We start from the raw sequence: 14,073 nt of genomic DNA, 5'->3' as shown, positions 1-14,073 counted from the left end.
AATATCAGGATACTGCACCAAATAATGACTTCCACGCCGGCAGGTGTTACTGCTGAGGGTTGCATTTTGCTCGATCTCCGTCAATCCTTTGATTCCCTACACTGGCAATGTATGTTCTATATCCTCTCGAGATTTGGCATACCTGAGAAATATAGAAGTTGGGTGAGACTGCTACACATGAACCCTACGGCGCGTGTATGTATGGGACAACATATTTCCCAGCAATACAATGTCGCGCGGGGTACCAGACAATGTTACCCACTGTCACCCTTGTTTATTTTGGCTTTAGAGCTGCTCCTACATAAACTTCGTACTACGACGGGTCACAGAGGGATCAAAATGGGAACCACTGTGCATATCGTCTCTGGGTATGCAGATGATTTAATTTTATATCTCAAAAATCTGGACGAGGACTGTGAACCCATGCCTACTATCTTTGATAATTTCCAATGGCTCTCAGGTCTCTCTATAAACAAGACCAAGTCCTATGTATATTTTTTCACTGACTGAACACGTAACGGCCCCATATGCTTTGGGAAGTGGACGTTTCAGACCACACCTATTACCTACAAATATCTAGGAATACAGATATACGGGGACACAGTGGATATCCTAGACTGTAACTTAAACCGTGCTATAGCTGCTCTTAGACCCCAAATAAAATTCTGGACTTCCCTGCCCATATCGGTAGCGGGTAGAGTGGCTATCGCCAAAATGGGGATTCTCCCCAGGTTGTTACATTACTTCACTAATTTGCCCATCATTGTCCCAGCACAGGTATTTAAGTTATTAAACTCCCTATTAATTGACCTGATATGGGGCACAGGCCGCAGGCGTAATGGACTAGCGAAGCTACAATTAGACACAAAACATGGGGGCACCGGATCTGAAAGCTTATTGCTATACGCGCCAGCTACAATGGTTGGCATACTGGGTGGCTGGCCGGAATCTTCAGAAGATTGATATGACTTGACAGCCATGAAAAAGAGGGACATACATACACTTTTATTACCCACAAGCAAGATTCCTCAGCCGGCGTCCCATTTACTGAGAGTTGCGTTATTATACTGGAGAAGTGCTTTGAGATACTGCTCCAAACGCCCTTACTATCCCCCTCTTAGGAATCCCCTCACAGATGGGAACTGTTACTGGTAGGAGAAGTCTGGGGGGATGCTGGAGTAAACACGTGGCCATGTTCTTTTCGGACGGTGCCCTGATGCCACATGATGTCTTTGTACGAGAGCATGGAGTACCAAATACATGGTTTCTCCGGCATTCTACCATTTCTCACTACAGACGCACCACCACATGCACTTACTATGCAGTATTTGATGGGAAATGGAAGCCATTTGATGAAATGGCTTTATCGAGGGATTCGCACGGTAGCAGCAGTCTCGCTCCAGTCCCTCCGTATCAAATGGGACGTGGGCCGCGCACTCTCTGACAAAGAATGGGGCACTATGCTGGAATATCCAAAGAGAGTATCCAGGAACCCTAAATTAAAATGTATCCAGTTCATTATCATACATAGGGCCTATTTGACTCCGCACAGGTTGAATTCCATGTTTCCAGACACAGTGGATAGCTGTTCACGCTGTCACTCATCGGAAGCGGAATGAATACATATGCTGTGGAGTTGCCCAAGATTAAGACACTATTGGGCATCAGTATGCAAGATAATGAAATATGTCGCCCCAGTACGGAATAATGACTCGCTGGAGTACTGCCTGCTGGGGCTGGGACCCAGAGGGAAGAAGGGATACCCTATCAATAAATCGGCTACTCAGGCATTAATACTAGCCAAGTGGAATATCACCATGAAGTGGAAGACCGCTAAACTGCCATCTCTACAGGGTTGGCACAGCGAAATGGTTAGATGGGGCAGGGCGGAGGGTGCTGAACTGCAAAGGGAAGAGCACAAAGGATTGCGTAAAAAAAACATTTCCATGGCATGGAATGTGCTGTAGGAAGAATTTATAGCAATCAATACACAAACATACTGATGGACCCACATAGACACTCCATAGAGCCTCTTGACAGACTACTGAGAAGAGGAGAAGCTGATGTACGTCTCCATTATACAGTGATAATTATTGTTCATATGTGGTGCATTGGATTTACACAACTATATTGTATTGGTGTGGGTCAATCAGATGTGGAGGATTCAGGCGGAGTCTGTGGGGGGGTGTAGGGGTTGGCTTCAGTATTTATTTATAGGAGACATGATTACCAGGGATTGTTACTATGGTCAGTTATACAACATTATGTAGCCAATTGAGATGTAATCATACAGTGCAACAACAGGACAGATGTGAAATAATGGGACTTCCCTAGTTTGTCATATGTCGACTGTTGATTTTGTTGTATATATGGGGCAGTACTTACCTATATGCTTGCATTTACGTTCCTTATGGGATTTACTATGCGGTCATGTAAAAATACCAGCTAATGTCTCCTGTATTACTTTTCAGTATATAAAATCAATAAAATATGTTTTAAAAAAGCCATCCAATGGGAAAAAAAGCAAAGCATGCAATTTTTACTTCTAGGCAGCAACTTTGAAATTGATACTAACCATCTCCCTTTGTTACGACTGCAAATGTTGGACCGGTTAGAAAATTAAATACAGTCGGGATGTTCAAGCAAGATGAATTGTTTAAGTTACAGGAGAACCCTCAGACACAGAGAATACTCTTTAGCTAATGCTCAACATCCAATGGAAACATCAGATATGCCTATCAGTTGGATCCCAATAAAAAGTAAGATGCAAGCAGCTTAGTAAAGAAAGATTTTTCATAAATTTGGCTCAACATTGCTAAACAATGAACCTCATACATCTAGCAGCTGAAGATTAATGTGACCTTAAGGTCTACTAGTGCATACACTCTGTTGATTTCAATAGCACAAGAGTAAAAGCGGAGGACAAGATCTTTAAACCTAGCGAGAAAGGTGAAAAGCATGTACGTGGTTATCATCTATAATAGCTTTAAACCTATAAACCAAATCGGTATTGTTGTTTCCAAACTAGGAACCCATTTGCATACAAGCAATGATAGCAAGGGCCCTTTTTAGGTCTCGTCCTCGAGACCTATTGCTGCAGAGATGCCTCTCAAGGGAGACAGACAGGGGCACACGCAGAGATTCAGACCGGGCACACGCAGCGATTCAGACCGGGCATGCGCACGTCCAGCCCGGCTCCACATTGACACAGCAAGTCAGCCTCTCTCACTCACGCACACACACACAGCAACACTCACGCATGCACACGCACACACACACCCCTCCTTACCTCACCTCACTTCTAAAGTTCCCTTTAATACCCCTTTCCGTTGAATGGCGCCCCCAAAAGGCACTCCGATAGCTTCCCCCTTCCCTACAAGAATTCCCCTGTTCACACGCACACACACCAGTGCTGTAGGCGCTTACTTGAGCATGGCCTCTTCTTTCTCCTCCTCCTACTTCTGCCGGTCCATGACTGTGCTCCTTCTCGGTCAGGTGGCTCAGGTCAGGGATCTCGGGGGCCGTGCGCGGGCCCTGCACCAGGGGGCCCGCCGCTGCCTCTCAATGGGATCCACCAGCAGCAGCGTTCTATCCGCCCGCCCCGCCGGCTCTGACTCGAGCCCCAGCACGCGCCTTCACCGTCAGTTGAACGTGGTCACCCTCACGAAGAGCGCGAGCCGTGTAAGGCAGCCACGGAACGCGAGTTCACGCGCCTCCTCCCAGGGCCTGCAGCTCCGATCCATTCCAGCGCACACTGCTCGACCAAATGCTCGCCACAGCACCTTCTGAGGCCTACAGCTTCTCTAACTGCCCACAGCATACCGCACTCCCCTCCACCTATCCAGGATCTGCAGCTCAGTGACCCAGCGCCTACAGCTCTATACATTCAATGTACACAGCTCCATCTAGTGCTCAGAGCCCACAGGTCCACCTATTGCCCACAGCTCCAACCGGCGCCCACCTCCTCCACGAAGTGCTCGTAGCTCCTGCTCCGTACGATAGGCACAGCTCCACCCAGCGCCCACAGCTTCACCCATGGCCGACTACAGCTCTACCACAACCTAGAGGTCACAGCTTCACCCAGTGCCCTCCAGGGCCCCACCAAGTACATAGGGGACTGCCCAGGACCCGCGGCTCTACTCTTTAAGTACCCAAAGCTCCAGCTGGTCCACGCGTGGGGCCCACCTACACCAACCCCTACACGAGCCAGGAGTGCCCCCGACCCCTAAACAAAGAGCCCAGAGTGCAGTGTGCGAGTTGCCTTTAGCACCAGTGAAACCTCCGATCACACTCGCACAAGCGCCCTTTTCACAACCACTCACTGAGCATTTTTCTGTTATTTCGTTTTTACAAAGCACTAGTGCACTCGAGAATGCTTCATGGCGCTTCATGACATCTTTGTGTGCGCGCACGCCTCTGTGTGATGTGTCTATTCAGTGCAGGTAATAATAGCCCATAAGATAGCTCAGTGAGTTGAACCCTAGCTAAAATGATCTCAGTGTATCCCTTAGGTTGTTGATCACAGTACGTCAAAAACGATGTTGGGGTCGATACTTATAAAACTGGATTTAAGAGCCGTAGGCGACTCCGATCATGAGATGTGCTGCAGAATTGTTCAATGTAAGTATTGCGGTTCATTTTCATTTCAATACCTATTAGGAGCGCTCCGCCCGAAGAGCAAAGGGGCGTTTTGGATCAGCGAAAGCCACAGCACAATAATTAACAACCAATAGGAAAGCAATAGAAGAAAGAAAAAAATGGTAAATGAAAAGAGCACAGGATACGCGGTATCAAAGATAACATTTAATTAATTTTAAAAACTCGCGGGTGCTAGCAAGTGGCAGTTCTTAGCATGTGGTGATGCCTCTTTCACCCCGAAAATTAGGACACTTGCTCCATTTTAATTGGCTTAATTAAGTTGACATTGTCTATTAAACTCAACCTGACTTTGGCAATGGTCGGCAAATAGCCATATTTTGCTTCCTATGTTCTTCTCGTGCGGCCCACTGGGGACGTGGACTGGGGTTGCAGCCTAATTGTAAACTGACCCACACAACCAAGCACATCACCACCCGCAATCCAGGTAGTTATATATGTGGACGCTTCACTGTGTAATTAGCTACAATCAATCATCTAGAACTTGAATAAAGTCTTTATTGCTCGATTAACAAAATTCAATGCAATTAAAACAAGACGTGTGTACTTGTCGAGATACCCGATTCAGACGGGAGATGCCCGAATTTTAAGGTCAAAACAAGTTAATTCAAGTCTTCCTCTCTCGTTAAATTGCCCCTTTTCAATGCAAGTCAATAGGGTAAATATATCCTAATTTTTTTTAATGTCCCTTTTGCTGCTTTCGAAATGTTTGCATTTATGAAAAAGTCTTTGTCAATCTGCATTTTTCTTGTGCACGACAAGAGGACTGGAGTACGTGGTACACGAGTTCTTTCTTTTCCCGAAGAAGTAAAGCCTTATACATTTGCCTTTTGACTTCTTTACTAGTTCTTTCTTCCGTTTGGTTTATTTATTGTTAACAAAAACTTAAAAGTAGGTGAACATAGCTGTTTTCTTTAGACAGAACTAGATTTATAACTGGTCCTGTATGTTTTATAAACAAATCATCTCCCCTTACTATTCATGATTTATTTTGTTTACTCCTACTTTAAACATGTAGTGCTTACCTGGCGCACCACCAGAAGCATTCGTTCTCAGTAGTATTACTCCACTCAGGGCTTTAAGCGGGGTGAAAATAGTGGCTGGGGTGGTCTTTAAATGGAGCGTGGTTTATGTAATTAGGAGCGTGGCTTAAACATGTGTACTACATTTCTATGATTTCCTAAGTGTGCCATCTGAACAGTATTTTGGTGACTCTGAATTTTTTGTTATTGCATCAGATATGTAACACAACTGACAGACTAAAACCAGCCAGAACTTATGACCTTGCGGTGATTTTGATGTAAATAACTAATGTTGGAAATGTTTTAATTATGTGACTGAATTGTTGAGATCTGTGGAACGGGCCTTCAAAGTGTCTAAATTACGCCTATTATATTCACTCAATTTTAGACATGTATGCTCTATTTCTCTCTGCGCCCTATTAATACACAAGTAAACCTTACCGGCTCTTGGAGCAGCGATATTGTATATGTTCTGTGTGTGGGCCTCTGTTCCCGGTTTTCGTGCCTTTGTTCCCGGTTTTCGTGCCTCTGTTCCCGGTTTTCGTGCCTCTGTTCCCGGTTTTCGTGCCTCTGTTCCCTGTGCCTCTGTTCCTGGTTTTCGTGCCTCTGTTCCCTGTTCGTGCCTCTGTACCCTGCTCGTGCCTCTGTTCCCTGCTTGTGCCCTGCTTGTGCCTCTGTTCACTGCTCGTGCCTCTGTTCCCTGCTTGTGCCTCTGTTCCCGGTGTTCGTGCCTCTGTTCCCGGTGTTCGTGCCTCTGTTCCCGGTGTTCGTGCCTCTGTTCCCGGTGTTCGTTCCCGGCGTTCGTGCCTCTGTTCCCGGTGTTCGTGCCTCTGTTCCCGGTGTTCGTGCCTCTGTTCCCGGTGTTCGTGCCTCTGTACCCTGCTTGTAATCCGGTGCTTGGACTTCTGTTCCCTGCTTGTGCCTCGTTCCCTGCTTGTGCCCTGCTTGTGCCTCTGTTCCCTGCTCGTGCCTCTGTTCCCTGCTCGTGCCTCTGTTCCCTGCTCGTGCCTCTGTTCCCTGCTCGTGCCTCTGTTCCCTGCTCGTGATCCGGTTTTCGTGCCTCTGTTCCCTGCTTGTGATCCGGTTTTCGTGCCTCTGTTCCCTGCTTGGGATCCGGTTTTCGTGCCTCTGTTCCCTGCTTGTGCCTCTGTACCCTGCTTGTGTCTCTGTACCCTGCTTGTGCCTCTGTACCCTGCTTGTGCCTCTGTACCCTGCTTGTGATCCGCTTTTTGTGTCTCTGTTCCCGGCTTGTGATCCGCTTTTTGTGCCTCAGTTCCCGGCTTGTGTGTGGCTCTGTGTAGCTCGGTCTGTGTGTGTGTGGCTCTGTGTGTGTGTGTGTGTGGGTGCGTGTGGCTCTGCGTGTGTGTGTGTGTGGGTGCAAATGCAATAGGTCTCACATTTGCGAGAGATTAAGCTATTGGCATTGTAAATGACAATGCCATTTATTTATATGTTTTAAAAACAAAAATAATGTCATGAGCAATGCCAATAGCTCTAACTTTAACGAGGACGAGACCTTTGCATTGTAAATGCTTGTTATTTCGGGGTGAGATAGGATAATGCTCTGAATGAGTTTGTAAGTAACAGAAGACAGGTGCATTTTATTTTGCTTATGTCCAGCACCCATGACCTTTTGCTTTTGTGGCTTGCTTTGGTTTCCTCAAACAGTTATAGCAAACTACTTAAGAAAGGTGTGCAGTGGGACATCACAGAACATATGATAGCAACCTAATTAGGCTCTGTACATTTGCTATCACCCCAACTCAAATCCAGAGCCAAACTAGTTGTGGTAAGCTTTTTGTAGTATGCACCTAAGTCTTTGCTTTGATGAGGTCGAGAAACCTTTGAGTTAAAGCGCATTATGCGGACTGATTAATAGGCTTCGGCAACCCATACGATTAAATCTAGCAGCTAAAAGCCATAAAGTTATAGGAGTTGGTTCACAAAGAAGAATATGCAACTCTGAAGATGTGCAGCTCCATCTTGGGGGTGGGTACATTCTGTGTATAACAAGGATCATGTCTTAACTAGGGCTCAGTCATGTCAAAGGAGCAGAATGGTACCTATGCTTAGGAGCAGTCCAGAAACATGGAGAGCACTGCACCATAGACCAATGCATAAGGTAAGGAATATTTGGACAAAGACTTGGTCTCATAATTAGTGGCTTGGGCCCCCCCCCCCCCTTTCTTGGTACAGGTACCTGCACATAATAGAGTTTTAGTCTTCAGATGTTGTGATACTTGGTAAGAGGCGAATTGGCAACCCTGGTAAAAAAAAGTGTGTGAAGACCAACATGTGAATATCCGTGACATTAAGGCTGTGCTAAACCAGCAGTCCACCAAACAGGGCACAGTTAACAGGATGATTAGTAACTGTTTGGTGCTGGCTGAGGAGTGAGGGACAAAGGTGAACTTCGAGAAGATTCCTGGATTCAAAGACTTGCCGAATACTGAAGTAAGAAAGGATGTACAGAGATTGCGTCTTACCACAAACCCTTTCTTATAAGCTTAGTTTAGGAAAAGAATCCTAGTCTTTATAAGATGTTGTTTAGTAAGCAATTCTAAAATATTAACAACCGATTGGGGCGTCAAAACATTTTGTTCCAGCTTATGCCCGAAAAGGGCTGACATCAGCAACTAATTCCATATTTCTGTTGAGAGAAGGAAGTAAGTTTCGTGACCCCCAAAATCTAATTATAAGATGTAGATTGCAGGATCCACTACTGAACTCAGAACACTGAATTAATTGAATGGTTGTTCTAGTGATCTGTCACCTACACCACTAACTGTGACATTTGATATAACAAATGCCTCATGATAGTTGTTCACGTCCATATATCCAAACCTTCTGTTCATGCATTTTTTACAACTTTTTATTGTTTTTATACACAAATGACGAGCACATTGGAAACTGGCAAACTGCCATAATATATATGCTCAAACTATTTACAGGCTTATTTTTCACAATCAACCATGACATTATAAACAAGCTTGAAGGGCAAGATTTCTCGCAAAGGAAATAATTCCTGGAAGTAGAACCCTACCTTTGCCTCATATGTTTTATACCTTCCCAGGCAACCTCAGCTTTGTTAAAAAATTCTTAGTATCCTACGTAAGATCAGAGGGTATTTGTATTTCTCTCAGAATTCATTTTTTCTTGAGCAACACTTAAGAACATTCACAGGTGGCAAATCATATCTCAGTCATCATTATGAGGTATTTCTTTTTGCTCACAGTTAAAATTCTAAGGAACTACATTGAATGCTATCTGGTTTCAACCCAGCAAAGCTAGGATTTGGATTTCTTGAATTATGGCTATTGGTTTCAAGCCAAAATTGAGTTCAAATACACAGTTTGAGGCCTAGCATTCTTCGAAATCCCATTGTGTTTATGCTTATTACAATGCCATCAATGTTGAATATTAATAAAATATCTAATCATTTGAAGCAGAATAGGTGGAGAATGTCGGCCAAGACAATGTAATTAAGAAATCACCCACAAAAAGGAGCATTTTATATTCTGATCAGGATTTTTTTGAGGACAGTAACCAGTGGCTTTAACAGTAGGTCAAAGAGTGGCGGAAAGAAACTGGTTGACTAAACAATAGGACAAAGACAAAGTACACTTTGTGTCAAGAGGTAATGAGTTTGTGAGGAGAGGTTTTATCCTTACCATACACTACTGGGTAGACAGTGCCTCGGATTCCTGAAGCTGGACAATGCATATTCTTTCCATTCAAATATACATTCAGTTCTACATGATCATAGGTGATGCCCTGAAAACAAAACAGGAACGTCAACATGAAGCCACTGAGGAACAAGACATTGTTAGTTATTTCCATTCATAGCATACATGATCACTCTTCCAGTTATCACTTTCAAATGTCTGACTATTACCGTAATAGATGATTGCTTTTATACAACTTGCTGGTTTAATGTATTCATTGGGGATTCCCAATATAACATTAGAATGGTATCTTGTATTATTTTTAAGATGTACATAAACAAATGTGTGCCCTGTATCTGGCCCGAGTTGAGAGGCTTGATGTATCAGTGTTTTACCCATTCTTGGTCTATGGGAAAATGCAATGAGACATAAAAGCTTTAATTTTGTAGACCTTTCAAGGCTGATAAGAATTGGTACCCTTTCCAAGTACCTATGAAAGCATAGAACCCCCAGTTTGTCCCAACTATTTTATTGTGCTCTCCCATTTCAACTTAAAAGCGAATATAATACTGAGGTATTCACACAACTTAACCAACTACACATCCCCATCTTTTAACATCATTTAAACAACCCCCATTCTCTTTTTCCAAATATCATTAATCTGGACTTTAACAAGTTGATAAGCAGATACTTACTGCTACAACACTTATTTCAAAAGCAGTCATCCTCTTCTGTATGTGTACGCCATTGCAAACTTGTCCATATTTTAGTAGAACTTCTGTTACAGACTTACTAAAGTCTTTATTTAATTTCCTCAGGCACACTATGATATTTTTGCATGTTAGAACATGCATTACGTGTGCAGTCCACTCTGGCCCAGTACATCACACTAGGCTGATCTGCAACTTAAGTGGATTTTCTCTCATGAATGGTGAGCAGGTATGTGCCCAGTTTACACTACTGCACACCGATTCCTTGCCACAAACGTGGAGCTGTGTAAGTAAGGTTACCTTTAAAGTCTACTCATAACTAACCAAATGATGCATTTCTTTATTACATGTTAAGTTATTTCTCCCCCTACCCAGCAAGACCTAATCCTATGCACCATTTCAACTAATTGGCCACACGACCTCAAATGAGCACAGCTGTCAATTAGTAAGCTTGGATCCTGACCTAGAAGTGTAGCTGAAAATATTTTTCTCCAGGGACCCAAGTGCTTCAGGCTACTATATTGTAATCAAGTGTACCTGGTATCCGGAGTTCAATGACCGCCTCATTCGAATGATGTATCCTAAATATCTAGAGTGCAATGGACATGAATCGCATGAAGCAAATATGGACGACACTGGGACTAATGGTTTCCAAACCTAACACTGCAAGAACATGGGGGGCTGAGCAGCCACCCCGACTGAGGGACGGAAAGCTCGATATGGACTTATGTATGTTGGCTGAGAGGTGGGGTATAAGGGATGGGGTTGCCTCAAAAAATGGACAAAAATCTAGGGGTCATGGAATGCTTACAGGGGCCACATTTGTAATGATTCTGCTTTTTTCGGGTTGGTGGGACCGTAACCATTTCTATCCAGGTCCCTCACAAAGCTTGATTGATATTGGGGATGAGACAGAAGTGCTGGGGGGGTGGGGTTGGGGAGGTTGTACTGGAAAGTGAGATGCTTATTCCTCCTAATGTAAAGTCAGTGCACCAATATACTAATTACCTGCTTTTTATTACACAGTCAAACAGAGTTGATCAAACAAACAAAGTGTACCTGATATCCTAAATACATTTTGGTTTTCTCCATACTTGTTGAGTGTACAAAGTCAATAGTGAAAGCAGAAATGTTGGTGTTGTAGGTGTACCTCTACCAGAGGTCCACAGCTTTCGTAAGGTCCACATTCTACTTCCAACTGCTGCAAACGAAAAGAGCTTGGATCGACAGGAGTTCTTGGATCGACAAAATGAAGAAAGTCCCTTCATTACGTACAAAGGCAGAAGTTAGCGAATACCTCCAATGGCTCAGGTCATTCGGGGGACAGGCTTATCCAAGCAATCCCTCGGAACTCATCTCTTTATATTTTTAGCTGAGACCAGATCTGCAACAATGTTGTGCTTTGGCGGGGTTTTAAATTTCATTTCCACATTCCTTTTAGCTCTCCATCTGGGGCATCCGCTCATTGTTCCAAAACATTAGCAGAACTTACCTGGATACAGTTGGTTTATCTAATTCTCCATATTAATGCAAATATCCTCTTGTGCACATTTTCCATTGGATATCTGTGCTTGGTGCACTGTTTCAGGAGAGTCTCATGGAGGATTAGTTAGATATTTCAATTGACACTTCTGTCAACAAAGTTCATAAATAAGAAAGGACACTGTTCCTTTGCTGCTAGCGGGGCTGGAACCTTCCTTTCGGCCTGATCATAGTCCATTTGCAACATTATAGGAACTTTCTATTTGAAAAAGCCAGAGAGAAGGAAGAACTAGAGAACTACATTTCTTTATGTTTACAAAAGGACATGGGAATGTGAAGAAAGCCTTCGGAGAATTGAAAAAATAAACTGAAAGAATTAGATACAGAACTTATCCGCATTAAATCCAAGCAGTGAAGGACTTTGTTTTGACCACTTTGAATACCTAAAATTAAAATATAAACTCCAAAGTAGAGTAGCAGGATGTATAGGACAGAAAATCTTTTACAATCTCAAGTAGGGAAATATATCAAGTGGCAGGCCAGATGTTTTGGGTCATTATAAGTTAATAAAGTACAACAAACTGCTGTCACTGAAAATTTCCAAAATGTCTGCGACAAATGATTGAACTGGATAGGCACAGCTCCCTGTGGTGTCAAGACACAGGAATTACTGATAGAACTTAGTTTTATCTTGGTGTGAGGTTTAACTAATACAGGAGGTGGCTACCATTTATGTGGGCTTGACCCAGGAATTTTGATGCACATGCTATGGAACTGCAGAACGGGAGCGAGTGAGTTGGTGTTCTGGACAAAATAGATCAGTTTCTTGGTAAAACACTAAGCAAGAATATCAATGATTATCCCATTTAAATTTCCAGATTATCTAACAGTTTCTCACAAAGCAGGTACTTTAGAGCTTTAGCTGCAGCAAAAAAAACATTTTAAATGCTATGTGGTTTTGCTATACACCGTTGTCTGATGACTTACTCCACACAAACAAATGATGGACGGAATGCTGAATTAACCATACATTCACCCCCAGTCAAGAGATCTGGGTTAAATTAATTATTCTTGCCACCCCAGTTTAGACCCAGCCATATGGAAATCAGTCTTGATCCTGTGCCTCATGGGAACAGTCCAGACCGAACTACCAAGCAAGGTCCTCCCTAGACCGGAAATAAGCCTCCTGGGACCGGTTTCTGGTCTAGTGTGGGCAAGCTGTAAGGCTTTATCAGAGGGTAGCGTTAAGCAGTTGTTGCACACACTCAATCAGCAAATGATGGCAAACACTTAAACTGAACTTTTTTGATTTGTATAAAAATATTATTTAGTTGTATTTATTTCCTAGAACCAAACAAACGTAATTTTACAATGCCAATAGCTCAAACTTTAATAATGCGAGACCTATTGCATTGTAAATGCTTGTTAAGTCTGGAGGAGCCCTCTTTTTGCAGCAAGAGAGATCGGTATTAGTTTGGCAATCCCCAAGCTTCCGGTAGTACTGGTTGTGCACTAGCACCAAGGGTGTGTACTATCTCCACAGATCTTTCCGTTATTCTTGAAATAAGCTGGCTTACATCTAGAGAACAGACAATCCAAATCTTTGCAGTAGAATACATGTACTACTGTTGGCGCATGATATAGTTTTGCTTACACTGACTGAGCTCCCAATGCACAAACTTAAACTTTGTCGTAGAATACCATACAGAAAAGCAGTTAACTTTCAACATAGAAAACAAGTCATGACAATGAAACCCAAGGCAGACCTAAGCTCATTTTACGTTAACAATGAATCATTAGATAGAGTGAGAAAATCTGATAATCTGAGCACACGCTTTGATAAGGTGGTGTAGAATCAATATAGAGAAAAGGTGGCGGATACTCTAAGGCAAGCTGCAGTCATTAGATGCAAACAAAAAATACGGCCTCAATCTGAGCTTCTTATTGCATGCATATAGATCAAAGGCAGTAGGCATGAACGATCATTTATGGAGCTTCTGTTGAGTATATAGATGCCTCCGATTTACTTAAAATAGAGTACAGATATTTAAGAATGTTGCTCTCATTGAGAGCTGAAGCCCCCGATAGCTCTATTTGTAATTAGGTACTCAACCAATTGCAGATACAATTGCTCTTGGTCCAGTTTTTAACGGAATTTGACAACGTAAAGAACGAGCATGCTGACATACCTGCACTCATTGAGGGAGGTAATCACCCATAACAATTAAACTGTATTGGTGAAAACCTATGCGAAATGTTTTAAGTTGCTTGAACTTGAAACCAAAAAGATACAATACTCTGTTCCTGTGCAGCCGTTGAAGCAAAAAGCACACCACGCGAATAACTAAGTACACGAACAGCAAGGATATAGCCACTGAAAGAACCAGAAGAAGGCGTGCTCGCGACAGGCTGGGGAGCACGCGCACACGTTCCAGGCAGCGAGGGAGGCGTGGCGCGCACCGCCTCCCTGTGCCGTGTCGCGCGCAATGGATCTCGTCCCCTTTTGCTATTCCCAGTGTGCGCACCGCGGGGGCCTGT

General features: G+C 43.5%; 1 protein-coding gene across 1 annotated transcript in view; it reads right to left on the bottom strand.

The window, feature by feature from the left end:
* The window catches only part of SPRYD7 (SPRY domain containing 7), a 177,676-nt gene that overhangs the window by 34,212 nt on the left and 129,391 nt on the right, over positions 1-14,073 (bottom strand). Inside the window, exon 4 of the mRNA XM_086934955.1 lies at positions 9,350-9,452. Coding sequence (XP_086791081.1) covers positions 9,350-9,452 — 103 coding nt within the window. The remainder of the gene's footprint in view (positions 1-9,349; positions 9,453-14,073) is intronic.

The sequence above is a fragment of the Lissotriton vulgaris genome, chromosome 8, assembly GCF_964263255.1.
Source record: "Lissotriton vulgaris chromosome 8, aLisVul1.2, whole genome shotgun sequence".
In the NCBI taxonomy this organism is placed as follows: domain Eukaryota; kingdom Metazoa; phylum Chordata; class Amphibia; order Caudata; family Salamandridae; genus Lissotriton; species Lissotriton vulgaris.
Note: the sequence above shows the minus strand (reverse complement) of the source record. Positions and strands in the feature narration are given on the sequence as shown.